The sequence below is a fragment of the Trichomonas vaginalis genome, chromosome III (genome assembly GCF_026262505.1).
Source record: "Trichomonas vaginalis G3 chromosome III, whole genome shotgun sequence".
Taxonomy (NCBI): Eukaryota; Parabasalia; order Trichomonadida; family Trichomonadidae; genus Trichomonas; species Trichomonas vaginalis.
The window spans coordinates 25,633,929-25,652,326 of NC_067205.1; the positions used below are offsets into that span (position 1 = coordinate 25,633,929).

The following is an 18,398-nucleotide window of genomic DNA, read 5'->3' on the forward strand; positions in this document are numbered from 1 at the left end:
TTTTTTGGTCAAAAACTTTTTATGGATGAAGTCATACAAAATTTAGTTGCTACGAGCTCACCAGATGAATCTATTCGTGCACAGGCTTCAGAATTTATCGAAAATTGTACAAAAGACAAAAATTTTTATCTTCAAATCTTTGATATACTTCAAAGAACAGATATAAACCCAGAAATATATATTTTAGCAACAGGTGCATTGAGACTATGGATAAAAGAATCGTTTACTTCTGTTTCAGAAGAAATTCAGCGACAAATCATCGAATTTTTACAAAATTTGATAATTAATTGTCATCCAGCAATTGAACACATAATAGAAAGATACAAATCAGTCTTACAAATCTTTTATTTGGACATTTCCCCTTTTTTCTTAGAAATTTTACAATTTATTAACACGCAAACACCTCTAGACTACTTATCTAACCTTCTTACTGTTTACAAATTGCTTGGACCAAGGTATTGTGACAGTAATTGCCGAAATACTGACAGATCTGAGTTAGTCGAGTTTGTTTTAGCACCTATTACTCCAATCCTCCAGGATATGACACTCTCGCAATCCCCGGAAGGATGCACAATCTACAGCCGCGCACTTGAAGTATTTAAGACTCTTTACAATTCAAAAAATTCTGAACATGTAAACTTTGCCTCTCAAATTTGTATCGTAAATTTTAATAATTTTCCAGACCAAGTACCTGACAACGAGATGTTCTTTGAGATGTATTATCAGATTGTCTCTTTTGTTCCCAGTTTAATCAGTAATCTTATCATTGGTCCGAAACAAGAAAATACAGAAGAAATTCTTAATACCCTGTATGAGTTATGCTACGCTTATATGGTAAAATTAGCCAAAACTCAGGCTTTTCCAGGAGATATTTTTATTCCGCTTGCAAACTGCTTGGACTGGAGAAATTCAGTTGTTCCGATCAATGTTGAAACCGTCCATATGCTCATTTCGCTTTGTACCCTTGGAGAAGCCGAGATTTTTGATTTTGAAAATAATCCTCACCATTATTTGAGTTCTTACCTTTCATATAAGAGGAAAAACAACACAGACAAAACGTGCCGTGATGCTATCTGCTTTTTGGCCAATTCTCTCGGCTCTTCCAATAAAAATTTTCTTCAATTCCTTCTTACGGAAGAACCATCGGAGCCAACAATGTATTTAGTTGCATGCCAGACTAATAATGCATTACTACACACATTACAGAGTGTTTTGGCCGATTTTGTTCAAAGATCATTCGAAACGTGCCAAAACAACCCAGTTGAGCTCGCAACGCTTCTCTTTTTGATAAAGAAGTCAATAGAGCATATCTATGAATATCCAATTTACAATAGTTTCTTGGAATTTACAATTAATTGTCTAACAAACTCTCAGAGTGACGTAGTTATTGATGAATCCATTGGAGTATTATACAAATTACTTATAAATGGCGAAGACATCCCAGTTGACCTTGTAGAACCAATTTTAGAGTTTTCAGAAAAATATTGTTCGAAAAACGCTTTGAAATTCTTTGCAAGGTACGTAAAAACCAATGATGACTTCGGAGAAGAGCAACTGTGCAAGATAATTGATTTCTATCTTCCAATAATCGAAGAATCAATTTTAGATGCACAAGATACAACAAATTTAATGATGATCGTTGGCAAATTGGTAGAAATAGGTGGAGTGTCAGTTATTACTAACGATCTCTCAGCGTTTATTGAGAAATATCTTAATGATCCTTATGTTTCCTCTGTAGAACCAATTTGTTCGTTAATTGGAGTGATTTTCACATTGAACAACAATGAGATTTCATCCCAATTGATGAAAATGCTCTGCCAGAGCTTGGATTCTAATGTAACAATGGAATCTTTGTCCTACATCGTAGAAACGATCTGTTGTTTGCTAATTATATGTCCTAATGCATTCCAAGTATTGGGAGTTGGAGAATTGTGGTTCCAAACAATTCTTTCCAAATTTGGAAAATCTAATTTCCAAGATGCGAATTTGGCGATCATTTTATCGCTTATTATTCAATCTGATGAAACTGTAGATGCTTCCCCTGTTTTGCAACTGATTTCTTCTCAAAATTTGTTCAATCAAGTGAAATTTTTGCTTCTTGCGACATTAATTGACTTCAGATCATTGGATATCAGCAAAGAAGTACTTGATCAGTACTTACAGTACTTGGGAATTGAAAAAATCACTTCTTATAACCAAAATTACTTGCATTACGTCGCAATGCTTGTGATTATATCGCAACATAACGAGTATGCAGCTGCTCTCTATCCTGTGGCCTTGGAATGTTTGAATCAGAGCTACAAAGGCTCAGAATCTTTTCTTTGGCCAATTACTCGAATTAACGTTAATGAACTTGACCAAAATGCAAAGACTTTAGCAGCAAATTCATAGATTTTATATTAGATTGTTATTTATTGTTTATAAAGTGTTATTAATATATTAGAGTTTTATATAATTAATAATATTTCAATACTAGCTATTACACTCTATATTTGACTATTTAACATTGTCAAGATCCATTGTAAGTTACACAATTTGATTCTAAAAGCATTTTTTCAACAGTAATGAATACAAAATACAATTGAACAAATCATTAATCTTGATAATAATAGTGGTATGAGGACTAAAATCATTTGAAAATAAATTTTTAAGTTCATTTGATCCGGAATATCTTGCAAATTCATAATTTCATAGGTTAAACTTACAAGTAATCAATATGAATTAATAATATTAATGTATGAGTTATACAATCAATTAAAATAAGATTTGATTCTCTAAAATTTAGTATTTTTGAAACAATATCAGAGAAAATCAATGCTTTATGAACAGTTATAAATGGATCTAGCTCCAATTCGAATTTTGAAATTAAACCATTTTTATCAACCAAAATCCGGACAAATGAGTTATAAATATACACAGCAAAGAGAGTTTATCAGAAATGTCCATATTAAAATCGAAGTTTCATAAAAATGAGATTTTACGATACTAAGGCGGAAAAATCGTACGTTAATCCCACAAAAATTGAGGCGATTTTCCGGTTATGTGTACGTTTGAAATCAAACTTTGAGAGGGCTGACAGTGTAAAATTGATAAGTTCACATTTAACAAAAGAAGTGATGGAGCTCTCAGCACTTGCCCCAACACGTACACGCAGACAGCAAGTCCACCTTACAACCAATGCCACATGGTCTAAGGAGGAAGATGCTCTTCTAACACAAATTGCTTCACAATCAGAAACAGTTGCGTGGAGTTCAATTGCTAAATTCTTCCCCAACAAGACCGCACCACAACTTGCAGGCCGTTGGGAAAAAGTTCTTAACCCTTGTTTGATCAAAGGTTCATGGACTAGAGAAGAAGACGAAATTATCTTAAAATACGTAGCTGAAAACGGAGATAAAGATTGGGCAAAGCTTGCTCTCTTACTCCGTGGACGCACAGGAAAACAATGCCGCGAACGCTTCAAAAACCATCTCGATCCAAACGTCGCAAAGGTAGCATGGACAGAAGAAGAAGATAAACTACTTATCGAATTACATGAGAAAATGGGCAACTGCTGGACTAAGATTGCTACATTCTTCGAAGGCAGAACAGATAATTGTATCAAGAACCGTTGGAACAGTACTTTGAAAAAGAGACTCGAAAGAATGAAGAAGGGTGAGCCACTCGTTATGAAACGTGGTAGAAAACCAAAAGGTTACTATGATAACATTCCAAAACCAGATCTTTCAAATATCAACAACATTGATTTACAATTATCACCTGTTTGCTCATCTCCTGTTCATCCACCTCAGAGACTTTCAGTCATTGAACTTGCTCCTTTGACAGAGACGTTACCAATCTTCAAACAGAAGAAAGTAGATGGTCCTCGCGAGATGCTTACATTAGAGCAGAATCGCCTTGATCTTCAGCGTATGTTGCAAGCTGCACTTGCTTAATTATATATTATATTGTCTATTAATCATTAAAAACTATTTGTTATTTACGAATCAAATGAAAAAACAACTAATATTTCAAAACATTTTTTACTGAGTACACCTAAAATATGTAATGTGAATGAAAAATAAAAATATTATAATAAAATATTAAAGACTTTATAACAAATAATATATAGATGATAACGCATATGATCTACACATGAGAGGATAACGTTTCTATTATTCTTGTTTGGCTCTAGTTTCTGGTTTTGCTGTTCTTCCGCTTTTAATGAATCTATTAGTTCCTCGGCCTCTTCCTCTGTAGTTGCTTGATGTTCTTCCACCACGGTAGTTTGAATTTGGCTTCCTTTCTGTATTTTCTGTTTTGGCTTGTCGATTTTGTTGTTCTGGGGCCGGTTTATTGTACTGTGGTCTAGGTTTTTGCTCAAATGGACTCTTCTTTGGTTGTGGAGCAGGTTTTGGTGGTTCTTCATCGGAAGAAATATCCCAATCATAAGCTCTTCCTGTATAAATCTTTTCTGGCTTTGGCGCTGCAGCTGGTGGTGGTTCATCAATAACTATGATGACTGGTTCTGGATCTGGTTCTAATGGTACTTGCATTGTATGTGGGAGATATGAAAATCCGCCTTTTTCTTTTGATATATCTGGGAATTTTGATTGAGATTGTGGTACTGTCTGAGTATTTGTTTGTACTGGTAATGTATTTTGATATATCCTATTTAATTTGGATTTTTGTAAAATTAAATTTTGCTCTTCGAAGCCATTACTGCGGGGACTGAAGCCTACATTGAATTGTTTCTCATCATTGTTGATAAAAACTGGTGCTAATCTCTGTCGATTTTGAGGATTTTGTGTTCTCACAATTTGATAGCCTTGACCTGAGCCAAATAGCCACTCATATAGGTCTAATGGAGAATTTCCATTGCCAAGGTTGACAATTAATATTGCCACAATTATTAAAACAATGATAATAACAATAAAAGTATTCATTCAAAAAAAAATATGATGCAAAAAGAAAAGGAATTAATGGTACAAGTAACAAAAAGTTTGATAAAAGATCCTTTATTTTATGGTCTGTTTCATGATTATACTACTAGTCCAAGCAAATCTTCAAAAAATCAAAAGAAAAATGAATTAGAAGTTATATTATCTAAAGTAGAACAGAATAAATACAAAAATACAAATCAGTGGATCGAAAATCTCAATAGTTTAGTTGGTAAAGTCAATGAAATTGTTGAACAAGAAGATTTTCAAGAAAAAATACGATTAGAAATGCAAAAAATATTAGATAAACTATTACAAAGGAATGGGTTCAAGGATTGGAATGATACTGTGATAAAATACAAAACAAAAATGTCTAAATTAATGCAAAATCCACCACTTATAACTAGCCCAATTCAAGTTCTATCAACTAAACTTCAAAATGTTAAGAACCCTAAAACAATAACTGCAATATTACAAATAGTTCGAAAATATCAACCTGATTTGATTAAAGGCACAGATACTGAAAAATTAGAACTAGTTAAACTATACCCAGAAACAATGAAAGAACTGATACAGTATTTAGATAAGAATAATACTTAAAACTGATGCCTTGTTTTCAATTGCAGAATATACTTGATCTGCAATTGAAATGTCTTAGTATTTTTCATTGTTAGATATAATAAATGTTTTGATTATGATATATTACATAATATAATAAATCATTTGTTTGAAATTAAAGAAATATTTTTTATTCTTCCGTTTCCTTTGTGTTTCCAGTAATTATTTGAAGAGATACAGTATGGTTTCTTTGTTTTTATTCTTGATATTTTGATATCAGCTTTATTAACCATTTTCTATTAAATATCTATCATGTTTGATCAAACTCTAACATGAAAAGTGTAGCATTTTAAATAATGAGAAATATTAAAATATGAATAAATTAATAAAATATAACATTTACAAATAAAATTCAAACATTAAATCTAATATTCATATATGATCTTCCTGTCTTAAACCTTCTATCAGGAAGTTGGATAGCCTTGTACTGCCTTGCAGTTTTAACAATCTTTATTGTCTGGTTTCCGTCAGAATGGAACAGAGGAAGTCCATTCGGGTGTTTTGGAACAACAGGCTTGACAATTCTTGGTCTTGCAGAAGCAGAAATAGACTTTGGAATTTTAGGACTTGATGACAAAGAATCAGAGTTTTCTTCGTCATTTATCTCATTCATCATTGTGAGAACAGAGTTTATATTCAAAGGAGGAACTTCTTCCACAAATCTCGGTGCGTGGTCCACAGTATTTCTTGGTGTAATTGGCTCTCTAACGCACAATTCTTCTGATTTAATGAAGTTGCAATATCCAACTTCGAATTCAGACTCATCAAACTGTGCGATGAAATCAACATTCTTCCACGATGACTGTCCATCTGAATCCCACTCGTTGTTCTCTCCGAGTTCTCCAATGTATTTAGGAGGACACAAAGAAAACATCGAGACATGGCCATTAGAACTAGTCAACACTTTGTTTTCTAACACAAAAACAACTCTGTCGACTGTCTCTGAATGGGCTCGAAACACAGAAATCTCTTCGAATCCGTTGTTCAGAGCGAATGTCTTGATGTAGCCTCTGTCGTTTGAAACAGCAATTTCGCCTTCAAATGTCGAAATACAAGTGATTTTGTTAGGAACTGTCATGTGGAAGACATTGAAGGAAGAAACAGGTTTCTCAACTTCCAAATCCATCACGTAGATGTACCCGTTCTCGCAGCCAACAAGGAAGTTTGTTTCGTTGTTTGGAAGATCCGAAATACACGTGATTTTAACCGGAACTGAAAAAGTCATCTTCGGAATTCCATCTGAAAATTCCCACAACAAAATAGTGTTGTCTTCATGGACAGAAACAACTTTGGAGTGCTTCAGGACACAGAGATGAGTGAATGCTACCTTCTGCTTCATGAAGTTCCTGATATAGTTGTATTTACCGTTCTGACAGTCGTCATATAACAATAATTGATTGTTTTCCACGACCAAAAGCTTTGGCTCGCCTTTTATTATGGCCATTGTGGGGAGGATACTCGGAAACCCGCTGAATCCGAGAGAACAAGTCGAATAATGGTGTCCTGTAAGAGAATTTACTGTAATGAACCTTCCATCTGCCATTGCGAGGCCAAACCGGGTATGATGCTCATCTACGCACATATGTAAAACTTCTGATCCGTACGTGATGTTCTGTCTGTGCTCGATTGTCCCATTTCTGTAATTCCAAAAGATCATTTCGGCCTTGGAGTTACAAGTAAGGACAAATTTTGGATCATGGTAGCCGGAATAGTCAAATCCGGCCATTGGATCTTGGAATATTTTGTCGGAAGTGACAAATAAATAAATTCTCCATATGGAAACGAAACTTCCTGAAAGATAGACGTTGTTTCCAAGGATTATGCCTGATGTTGGCAATGAATCTTTATGTTGATCGCCGTAAATCCAGTTTCCGATTGAAACAAACTCTGGAAGCTTCCAAGTCATAAAGAAATGCTCTGTATTGGTTGCGATGAGTAAGGATTTGCGTTTGGATAATCTGACAATGAATAAATTGACAATTTCCGTGATTTCCAAATCTTTAATTTTGAAAATCGATGTTCTGCAGCGCCAATAGCCGAAATAATGATCTGGTGTTGAGAAGAATACATTGGTTGATACAGGATCGTAAACAAAGTTAACAATTCCCATATTAACTGTAATTTTCGAAATCATTCCGTTTTCATTGAACATTGCGAGAGTTGTATCAAGTGAAGAAGACATATAACACTTTTCTTCTTCAATGTACATGATTTTCGTAACTTTATCTGTATGATGATTGAATTTCTGAATTAATTTTGAAGAAAATGTAGATTGTTTAGATTTTTCGATTTCGAGAATATCAATTTCGCCTGTGTCATATCCAATGACTATAATATCGTTTTTGTTGTTGCAAACAAAAGTTGGTTTATTTTGAAGGAAATTTTCTGATGATGTAATGTTATTTGCAATAATTTTATGTTCCTTGGTATCTATAAATACTATTTCTGGTGTAGTTTTAACAACAGCAAGAACATTTAGACCAAATAAAAAACAAATTCCGACAAATCTGTCTCCTTCTTGCTTATGAATGATATTGCATTGGTGTATATCCCAGAACACAATCTGGCTATCTGATAAAGTCACAAGCTCGTTGTTTTCTTGAATGAAAATTGTTTGTTTTGGAGGATTTATATACTGATCTAGAATAGGAGAAGGGTCTACAGGTTGCTCGTAATCGATTTTAAGATGTTTTGTGGTATTTCCTGGTATTGATTTTTGTCTTTTTGTTAAAAAAAGAATAAGCTCATCCCATGTAATGCGACCATCCCCATTTTCATCCATCTGGTTGTAGTACATGTTCATCTCACCCTCTGTTGTCTCTCGTTCTTCAATGAGATAACGAAATCTTGATGACATCCACTCATCGTATGTCATTTCAAGTTTTTCGTTTCCACCAGATGCTTCCATGAATGCAAAGCGAATCTGATCAATCCATCGTCGTCCAGGAACTTCTCTACGTCCTGAAATTCCGCCTTCAATCATATAAAAATTTTTTTTACCAACGGATTATAATTTTTTTACATTACAACGAGTTTCAAGATACTGTCTGAATATAAACTATCTATGTAAAGGTACACCTTCCTCAATACCTATATGCGTTAGAATTAGCAATGTACCATTCTTGTTATTCAATGCAAGTTTAAATTTGCAATAGAAGAAATTAAATATATAAAGCTTAAACTTATAAAATGCGCGGGCACATAATAGACATTATTATCTGATATTTGATTGTGAGCTAGTGACTTTTCAAATAAGAAATCTCTTTATGACTTGATTATAGTCTGAATTCTAAAACACATGCCCATAAAATAACTTTTTGTCTATGCCTTGTCTACTGTTTATCCACAATTTCACTCCGAAACTAATGCTCAATTCACAAAATGACGCAATAAACAAATTTTGTTGCAAAACATGTAATGATAATAAGTTAAAATGTTGTTTAATGAGCAGTAGATCCTTAACCACTTTTTTCTGAATTTCAAAGTAGTATATGTGGAAGGGTTGTGTGACTTTTAATGTTACGTCTATATATAGATGAAGGTATATTTTCACATCTTCTATATATAGATGATATAAAAATTTTTCTTACGTTTTTTAAGTCATGAATTCGAAAGAAAGCGCGACATTAATAAATAAATTAGTAATAAATATTATATACTAAACACATTTTAAAAAAATTAACATTAATTTTAAAATAATTTATTTTTTTATCTTTTATAAAAGAAGCTATATATAGATGATGTCAGATATTCCGCGATTAATTAAACATTGTTTAAATCCTGAATGGGTTAAACTTCAATTTAAAAATGAAGATTGTGAATTATTAAATGAATATGAAAGCCAAAATAAGCTAATGAGGTAAATATAATGATAAAGAATATTTAATTTCATGGAATCAATAGAGTCATAATCAAAGACCTCATAAACGAGAAGAAGAAATTGAAAATAATGAAATGGAAATCATTGATGACATTAAAGAGGATGGAATTCCTAAATTTTGTAGAAAAACCTTTAGAACTAAGTTAGGAGCATATAAACGTAGAGTATTAAATCCTGAATACATAAAACATTTATTTAAAAAGGAAGACTGTGAATTATTAAACGTTAATGAATATGAAAATGCTAAATCAAAACTGAGATATAAATATATTGGAAGTGATGAAAGGTGTAAAGATAAAGATAAAGTTTATTCAGTTTCTGTTGTAAACAGAAATTCATCAAAAGTGACACCTCAGAAAAGCTAAAATATTGAATTTTTGGAACTTTTGATAGAGCACGTTTTTAAATATTAATTAAAGTAAATGTATATTTTGTAAAGATTCTTTTTAATAAAAAAATAAAATTTTGAAGAAGAACACAAAATCTTCTGAAAAATAATATCACATAAACTCATATTATTTTCTAATATATAACTATTTTATATAAAAATCAAATTCAATGATCTTAAAAGCGAAGGATAAACCTCAAAATTTACGAATATAATGAGTGAAAATATAATGCTTATCTATCATAAAACCATATGAAATATTAATTTTTGCTTTACGCCTAATTTTTGACGACAATTAGCAAAAAATGTTAAATGTTAACACTCAGTCCATTTGAATATGAAAAATAAAATTGACTTTGATTAAATTTTATTTATCATGCAATTCTTCTTGCGACCAAAGATTTGAATAAAATTTCAAAAAATAAGATAGCTTAAAAAATAATATACGGTAGTGTTTACTAATAGATGAATAGTATAAATTCTATTAAAATGGATTTGATCCAAAAAAATATATAAATTTGATCATAAATAAAATCGTTTTAAATTACTTCTTCATTTAAATTATAACAATTATTTTTGGTTTTATATTTTTTTGGATCAAATCCATTTTAATAGAATTTATATACTATTCATCTATTAGTAAACACTACCGTATATTATTTTTTAAGCTATCTTTTTTTTGAAATTTTATTCAAATCTTTGGTCGCAAGAAGAATTGCATGATAAATAAAAACATTTAATCAAAGTCAATTTTATTTTTCATATTCAAATGGACTGAGTGTTAACATTTAACATTTTTTGCTAATTGTCGTCAAAAATTAGGCGTAAAGCAAAAATTGATATTTCATATGGTTTTATGATAGATAAGCATTATATTCCCACTCATTATATTCGTAAATTTTGAGGTTTATCCTTCGCTTTTAAGATCATTGAATTTGATTTTTATATAAAATAGTTATATATTAGAAAATAATATGAGTTTATGTGATATTATTTTTCAGAAGATTTCATTCTATATGCCTATGAAAAGTACTCTCAAAACTAACTTTTTCCTAATTATAATTAAATCTAGAATATTGTATTATGCTTAGTATTATTTCATTTTTCTCATTCAATTTAGAATTTACAAATGTCAAAAAATTGAGAGCTGTTACTTTTGATGAATTTCTGTTTATTACATTTCATATAATAACTGGCACACGTTAGGGATAAGAAAACATTTAGGAGATTATGGTAAAAGTTCTGAATTTTTTAAATCTAGTATATACGAGAGAGTAAAAGAAATTAGAAATAATTATTTTCATGAATAAAAAATAAACTTTAAAAATTCATGTCTTACATTTTTGAATAATTTATTTTTTATTTCGTAAGAAATGAGCGTCAAAACTAACAATGTTAAAAAATTAGGATTCACAAACAGGGAAATAAAGGATATATTAGAGGAGGCGGGTTATGAGGTTGATAAATATTATTTAAGAAATTGTCAAAAATTCGCGGAGTTTTTAAATGAGTTTGATTATGATGGAAAAATGAATAAAGATGATGTTATAAATTTCTTATATCCCACATCTAAAGAAGAAAAACCTAAAGAACCTGATGTTTTCCCTGAATATTATGAAGAACGGATTAAAGATGATGAATATGATGAAATTGAAAGACTGGAAAAAATAAGAGATGAAATAGATGAAAAAATTAAGGAATTAAGAGAAGTTGAAAAATATAATGAAAATGAAGTAGAGGGTTTAATGAATATCCCAGCTTCAGAATCAGAAGTTCAGAAATCTCATGAAGAAAGATATAAAAATTATGTCTCAGAATCAACACAAAATTTATTAGATGGTGAAATAGACGAACACTTTCAGAAGAAGGTACTAAATTTATTCGTAAACATAAGTTACAATTTATTGATAATGAAGAATACCCCTGTATCCTACTTCACCACCTTTAGATTCCAAAAATTCAAAAAAGCTCTTAAAAACGTGACATATGCAACTAATACGATTAAGAAAGAAGATCATGATATTTACACACAATTATTATTTAAATAAATGCACGGGTGTTGATAAAGTTTTGATTTATTAGATAAAATATCAAAAGAAACCATTGGAACATATAAAATTTTGTGTGATTGTGTTTCATTATTGAAGATACCAATAATGTTTCATATGAAAGAACAGCACCGAAGGAAGACAAAGTTGAAAGGTCTATACCATTCGTTATTAAGAACATAAAAGATATGAAAACTTATAAACATTATATTTATTCATTTATTTCAGAAAAAAATGAAGCAACCCATAAAACATCTTCTCATCATTTTATAGCTATTCATACATTCCTTTTCAAAGTTGTGAAATTAAATAAGACAGGAATTAGATTTAATGTATCAGGGTACACATTCTTGAGTAAATTAAAATGTATTCGTCACGTCGCGGATGATAAAAATTTATGTGTTCTTAATTCATTTTATGGGCTTTAAAAAAATAAAGTTTATTTTTATTCTTACATAAATGAACAAAAACGGAACAGCTAAAATGAATGATAATCAAATTAGAGCAGAAGGTAGAAGGTTATTTAAACGCTTCTATAACATTCCTGATGGTGTTAATCCTAAAACTCGTAGAAGCTATTTAAATGAAGCAATAGATGCATATGAAGGGTTTGACATTTCATCAGAAAGTGAGAGATTAGCGAGAATGTTAAATGTTAATATTGATTTCTATTATTGTGATCCTCAACCAGAAGACGTGGACATAAATAAGGTAGACTTTCCATTAGTGGAATCAATAATGATAGATCCAGAATTTGAAACAGTAAATATTTTATTAACACAGAGTCCATGTGGAAAACTTCACGCTGACAGAATAACAGACGTTGAAGCACTCACCGGCTATAAAGTTTGTCCATATTGTAAAGAAGAAGTTTATTCTATCCGTGATGATCCAGAAAGGAAAAACCAAAGAAAATTTTTAAAGCATTGTGAGAAATGTAAAGAAAATAATGGGAGATTAATTCAAGACGTTCAGTTGCAAAAGACACAGCAACCATATGCACCACATATTACGAAACAGAAGATATATCAGTGGTTATTAGCTCATAATTTGCAGAAATATTATAAACCGACAAGATATTATATTACTTTTGACTTCGAAACATTAGAGACTAAAGAAGAATTACAACTTTCTGAGTGTGCAACTTTGAACGCTTACTTAAAACCATTCATGGTATCATCAACGGTTAAATTAAATGATAAAACATATACGAGGAATTTTTGCTTAACTTCGAGTGATTCTTTTATTTCTGATTGGATTGAGTTTTTATTTTCAACCTGTTCATTAGTTGCTAAATCAAATATTGAACAATATGAAGAATTATTGAAGCCGCAAACAGTGGGGACTTTGTCTCATACATTAAATGAAAAACAGAAGGAAGTATTTAAAGAACTTCTAGATGAGGAATTCAATAAAGTGAATATCATAGGTTTTAATTCGGGAAAGTTTGATTTAAATTTAATTCTTCGTGATTTAAACACTGCAAAATGGAAAATAAAATCAATGCTGGGTTCATCTTCACAATTTAAGCAAATCATTGTAAAGAAAACAAACGTTCCATATGAATTAAGATTTATTGACATCAGAAATTATATAGCGGGTGGGACATTAGACCAATTCACTCAAGATTTCGGAAACAATAAATCACGTGTTAAATCCTTTTTCCCTTATCAATTTATCACGTGGGAAAATTACGAAGAAGAATTATATAAAGTGGAACCATTCACTCAAGATTCATTTTATTCAGCATTAACTCAAGAAACTATATCAGATAGTGATTATCAAATATATCTCAATGATGCTAAAAATTTTAAGAATAGATTAGAATATTTTATTCATTATTGTAATAAAGATGTTGAAATTATGATTGACCCAATTGATAAAATTATTGAAGAAACATTTGTTTATAAAATTGACACGCTTCATAATCTTTCTTTATCATCGAATGCTTCAATGATTCGTTACGCTTTAGCATATAAAAGACTTTAATCCTAATGAAAAATATCCTGAGGAAGAGATAGAATCAAGTTTGAATTAACGAAAAAGTATTGAAATATAAAATTGAATCATATAAGAAACAAGATGAAAAAGCAGAAGAGATACTAAAAATAATGTTTCAATGGATGATTTTCAATACTATCACGATTTAATCCTTTCATCTAAATGCAAAATGTGTGGTAAAGCGTTTACATATGCAATACCAACATTGGATAGAATCGATAATGAAAAACCACATACTAAAGAAAATTGTCAGTTAATGTGTTTTATTGCAATGTCGTAAAAATCAAAAAAGATGAAGATGTTCAACGTTTAAGAATCAATTTAAGAAAATTATGCATTAAAAAATAATTTACCAATGACTTTAGATTCAGTTGAAGCTTATCACATTTCTCCGTAATGGAATTACTGCTTCTTGTCTATCAAATGTCAACTAGAGTAAATCTTAAAGGAATCACGCACATTAATAAACTTTCAATAAGTCCAGAAACTAAAACTGTATCAAATGAGGACACCACCAACATTATGACTCATTTCGTTGGTGTTGATTTTAATTCATTATATCCTTCATCATTTTCATCTAATCCTCATGATTTCATTCAAATACTGACCATAAAATGTATGCCGGAAGATTGAATGGTGTTATCATTTGTGATACAGCAACAAAGAAAGCAAAAGCACTGGAAATTATTAGAAAGAAAAAATACTTTATTCGTGGCTGAAGTAAAGGGTCACATTGATGAAAAATACATTAATGATTACATAAACTTTTACCGATAATAAGAAACTTAGATATTAACAGATGAAAAAAAACATTGGTAGTTTTATGTATAATTACATAATCAAACAAATCTACCAAGTTGACCAGAAACAGAGAAAATTAACTCAGTAGCATCAACAACAACCAATATCAACCATTTTCTTCTTATTATCTTTGTATCTAATCGACAGATTTCATTTTATCATCGAGACATTCAATCCAATTTTAACATTTACTAAAAACACTGTTTTAATGAATTTGCGAACGAATTTAATGAACGAAAGACAAAAGGCTGAATTAGAAGGAAATAAAGGAAAAAGTTTATTTGCAAGATTTCGCTTAATGGATCATATGGTTATGATGCAATGAATACACAAAATTACGCAAAGACTAAAATAATGAATGCACAGAAGGCACGCGTTGCATGTATGTCAAATAAGTTTAAAAACATAAGAGAAATAGGAGAGGATACGTATCAACTGATGCTCAAAGATAGATTTTATAGATGTGATTCATGTTTACAAGAGGCATTCTTCACTTTAGATAATGCTAAATACTGGTATTTGGTTTTCATTTATGATTTTATGTATAAATGCATGAATGTTAATCGTTTTCATTTCATTGAAGGTGATACTGATTCATCTTATTGGGCAATCGCTGGCGATCCAAATCTTCCTAACACTCAAGCATTTCAAGCAATTGTTACTGATAAACAATTTTATGATAAAAACATTTTCAAATTCGCACCATTTGATTTCTTCTGTTTTGATGAGAAATTTAAACCTAAATTAAAGAATAAAGCTGAAGAAAAAGCACATGAGAAAAAGTTATTGGATTTAGCAATTGAGAAACAAGGTGATAACATGGTTGCTTTATGCCCCAAGTGTTATACATCATTCAACGGTTCAATTGATGAAAGTGATTTTAAAAAGATTGCACAAAAAATGAAAGGTGTTAGTTTACGACAAAATAAACAATTAACACCTAAAAATTATTTGGATATAATAAATGATAAAGTGATATTTGATGGTCAGAATATTAATTTACAACTTAAAAACAGGTCAATGACTCGCTTAACAATCGGTAAGACTGCATTAACAGGAGCACACACTAAGGCTGTATGTTGTGAAAATGGATGTTGTATGCCATTTATTTAATACAATTTAAAATTTTATTTTTAATGAAATGCCACAGAAGAGACAAAAGGAACTGTTAATGATGGTTTTGATTCTTGATCAAAGAGGTGGGGGGGTAAAACATTTATTTTATTTTTATATAAATGGATAGTGTAGATTTAAAAAATTTAATTGGTGATTTAGTATTTAATCAAAATTTTCTTAATTATTATGATTTAAAAGCATATCTCCAAAAACATAATAACAATATAACGGGTGATGATATGGAATATTATTATCCATATTATAAAAATGAAATTTTGAAATATCATGATAAAATAATTTCTAAAATTAAAGACAAAATTAAAAATAATGAATATACAAAGGGAAAAACTAAATCACAATTTAAACAATTGAAAGATTTCAAAAATAAAGTATTAACAGAAGAAGATATTGATGAATTATATAATTTATATAATCCTGAGCCGCAAAAGCCAAAGGAACAAAAGCCAAAAGTGCAAAACGCCCAGGTCCTTCAGACCATAAATGATGCACAAGCTTTAATTTATGATTCATTAGTTAAACCATATTCAGCCCGACTTTTAAATGAAGATCAACTTTTGGAATTCATCCTTCAACATAAACTCGAAGCGGGAAAGTATATCAAACCTTTATATACAGTATATTTAAAACAAATGAATAGAATACATCCAGAATTAATGAAAGGAGGAATGAATTCCAAAATCAAAGCAGATAAAATTAAATCACTTGCAATACCAAAACCTCCAACAGTAGTACCTCCTCCTCCTTCAGTTAATCCTTCATCATTCACTTTATTATATCCATTTCAAACATTAAAGAAGCAAAAAGATTTTAAAAAGGATTTCAAGATATTAAATAAACCAATTGACCCAAAAATTCAACCGTTAAAGGAAAAATTTAGTCGCCCTTCATTTGCTCCATATCCATATTCATACGAAATCGATCATTTAGAATATTCAAAAGGAAACGTTACTTATTTATTTGCCATTAACATTAACACTAGATATTTATATTGCATTCCGGTGAAAGGGAAAACAGAACAGGAAACAAGAAGAGCTATACAATACTTACTAGATCATGAAAGAGTAGATAATATAAAGGGTGATGGTGATAAAGGATTTCAGGCAGCTATGGCTCATTATTTCCCACAAATTAATTTTTACTTTTCATCCTCTCCATATACGTTTCATAATAAAATAGTTGATGCGGTAATGAGAACTCTTAGAGATGCGTTAGGGGTTAACGGTCAGATATACTGGGATGGAAATCATGACTCCATCATACAGCAGTTAGTATATTATTACAATAATACATGGCATAGAACCATAAACATGAAACCAGTGGAAATGAAAAATGATATTTCAAAAGAATGGGAATATATTAGAAAGCAAATAGAAAGGTTAAATGATGTTAAACGTGAACAAATTAATTCGGGGCTCATGAATTTTAAACAAGGGGATAAAGTTTTGATTCATCTCGATTATGGAAAAACTGATAAATCAATGACAAAAAGAAGACGAAGATTTGACACAATAGCTGAATTTGTTAGATATATTAACGGTAATGTATTAGTTGAAGTTGACAATAAATTAATAGAAATTCCGATTTATTTTATTACTCCATTATATTTAAATAATATTTAATTTTTTTATTTCGTAAGAAATGAGTGACAACGAAGCAGCCAAGAGTCCAGACGATGAATATAAAAAGAAACTAAACAGAATTAAATCAAAAATATGCTATTACAAAAAGAAGCCGCAATGTGGTGGGGTTGAAAACGATAAAGAGAGGAAAGAAATAATCGAAAAATTAGAAACTTATCGTTCAATCATTAAACTGAGTGAAGCAAAAATAAAAGAATTTAATAGAATAAATAAATTGATTGGAAGAGATGAATTTAATAAAGATGAATTTTAAAACTCAATCCAAATTTAATTTTTTCAGTGCTACCATGTTACCATGTGCTACCAGGTCAATTAACTTCTCTGAAAAAATGAGACAACATGACATTTTGACAACATCACGGGAGGAAGGTATTTATGAATTATTTTTGAAGAACTGAAGGTGCTACCATGTTACCATGTGCTACCAGGTCAATTAACTTCTCTGAAAAATGAGACAACATGACATTTTGACAACATCACGGGAGGAAGGTATTTATGAATTATTTTTGAAGAACTGAAGGTGCTACCATGTTACCATGTGCTACCAGGTCAATTAACTTCTCTGAAAAAATGAACAACATGACATTTTGACAACATCACGGGAGGAAGGTATTTATGAATTATTTTTGAAGAACTGAAGGTGCTACCATGTTACCATGTGCTACCAGGTCAATTAACTTCTCTGAAAAATGAGACAACATGACATTTTGACAACATCACGGGAGGAAGGTATTTATGAATTATTTTTGAAGAACTGAAGGTGCTACCATGTTACCATGTGCTACCAGGTCAATTAACTTCTCTGAAAAAATGAGACAACATGACATTTTGACAACATCACGGGAGGAAGGTATTTATGAATTATTTTTGAAGAACTGAAGGTGCTACCATGTTACCATGTGCTACCAGGTCAATTAACTTCTCTGAAAAAATGAGACAACATGACATTTTGACAACATCACGGGA

At 30.6% G+C, this 18,398-nt stretch overlaps 8 protein-coding genes and 1 pseudogene across 9 annotated transcripts, besides 3 other annotated features; 7 read left to right on the forward strand and 2 right to left on the reverse strand.

The window, feature by feature from the left end:
- Positions 1–21: 21 nt before the first annotated feature.
- TVAGG3_0764170 (armadillo (ARM) repeat-containing protein family) lies at positions 22–2,391 on the forward strand (the record flags this gene model as incomplete). Its single annotated transcript, XM_001311550.1, has 1 exon — positions 22–2,391. One exon carries the CDS (start codon positions 22–24, stop codon positions 2,389–2,391), a length of 2,370 nt encoding a protein of 789 aa, XP_001311551.1.
- A 578-nt stretch (positions 2,392–2,969) lies between these two features.
- Positions 2,970–3,935, forward strand: TVAGG3_0764180 (RNA polymerase II transcription regulator recruiting protein; the record flags this gene model as incomplete). The annotated part of the gene is made up of 1 exon (XM_001311551.1): positions 2,970–3,935. One exon carries the CDS (start codon positions 2,970–2,972, stop codon positions 3,933–3,935), a length of 966 nt encoding a protein of 321 aa, XP_001311552.1.
- Positions 3,936–4,154: 219 nt separating this feature from the next.
- Positions 4,155–4,925, reverse strand: TVAGG3_0764190 (uncharacterized protein; the record flags this gene model as incomplete). The annotated part of the gene is made up of 1 exon (XM_001311552.1): positions 4,155–4,925. The coding sequence occupies one exon, from the start codon at positions 4,923–4,925 to the stop codon at positions 4,155–4,157; it is 771 nt and encodes a 256-aa protein (XP_001311553.1).
- A 12-nt stretch (positions 4,926–4,937) lies between these two features.
- Positions 4,938–5,519, forward strand: TVAGG3_0764200 (uncharacterized protein; the record flags this gene model as incomplete). The annotated part of the gene is made up of 1 exon (XM_001311553.1): positions 4,938–5,519. The coding sequence occupies one exon, from the start codon at positions 4,938–4,940 to the stop codon at positions 5,517–5,519; it is 582 nt and encodes a 193-aa protein (XP_001311554.1).
- Positions 5,520–5,871: 352 nt separating this feature from the next.
- TVAGG3_0764210 (WD repeat-containing protein 18 family) lies at positions 5,872–8,529 on the reverse strand (the record flags this gene model as incomplete). The annotated part of the gene is made up of 1 exon (XM_001311554.1): positions 5,890–8,520. The coding sequence occupies one exon, from the start codon at positions 8,518–8,520 to the stop codon at positions 5,890–5,892; it is 2,631 nt and encodes an 876-aa protein (XP_001311555.1).
- Positions 8,530–9,736: 1,207 nt separating this feature from the next.
- Positions 9,737–9,774: a mobile genetic element.
- Positions 9,775–10,945: 1,171 nt separating this feature from the next.
- Positions 10,946–10,982: a mobile genetic element.
- Positions 10,983–11,217: 235 nt separating this feature from the next.
- Positions 11,218–18,398: part of a mobile genetic element that runs on past the window's edge.
- Positions 11,335–11,653, forward strand: TVAGG3_0764250 (uncharacterized protein; the record flags this gene model as incomplete). The annotated part of the gene is made up of 1 exon (XM_051245763.1): positions 11,335–11,653. A coding segment is annotated over one exon (319 nt), but the record flags the coding sequence as incomplete, so codon positions are not given.
- TVAGG3_0764260 lies at positions 12,313–14,262 on the forward strand (annotated as a pseudogene). The gene has a single exon. A coding segment is annotated over exon 1 (1,950 nt).
- Positions 15,196–15,768, forward strand: TVAGG3_0764270 (DNA/RNA polymerase superfamily; the record flags this gene model as incomplete). Its single annotated transcript, XM_051245764.1, has 1 exon — positions 15,196–15,768. One exon carries the CDS (start codon positions 15,196–15,198, stop codon positions 15,766–15,768), a length of 573 nt encoding a protein of 190 aa, XP_051092351.1.
- Positions 15,891–16,655, forward strand: TVAGG3_0764280 (uncharacterized protein; the record flags this gene model as incomplete). The annotated part of the gene is made up of 1 exon (XM_051245765.1): positions 15,891–16,655. A coding segment is annotated over one exon (765 nt), but the record flags the coding sequence as incomplete, so codon positions are not given.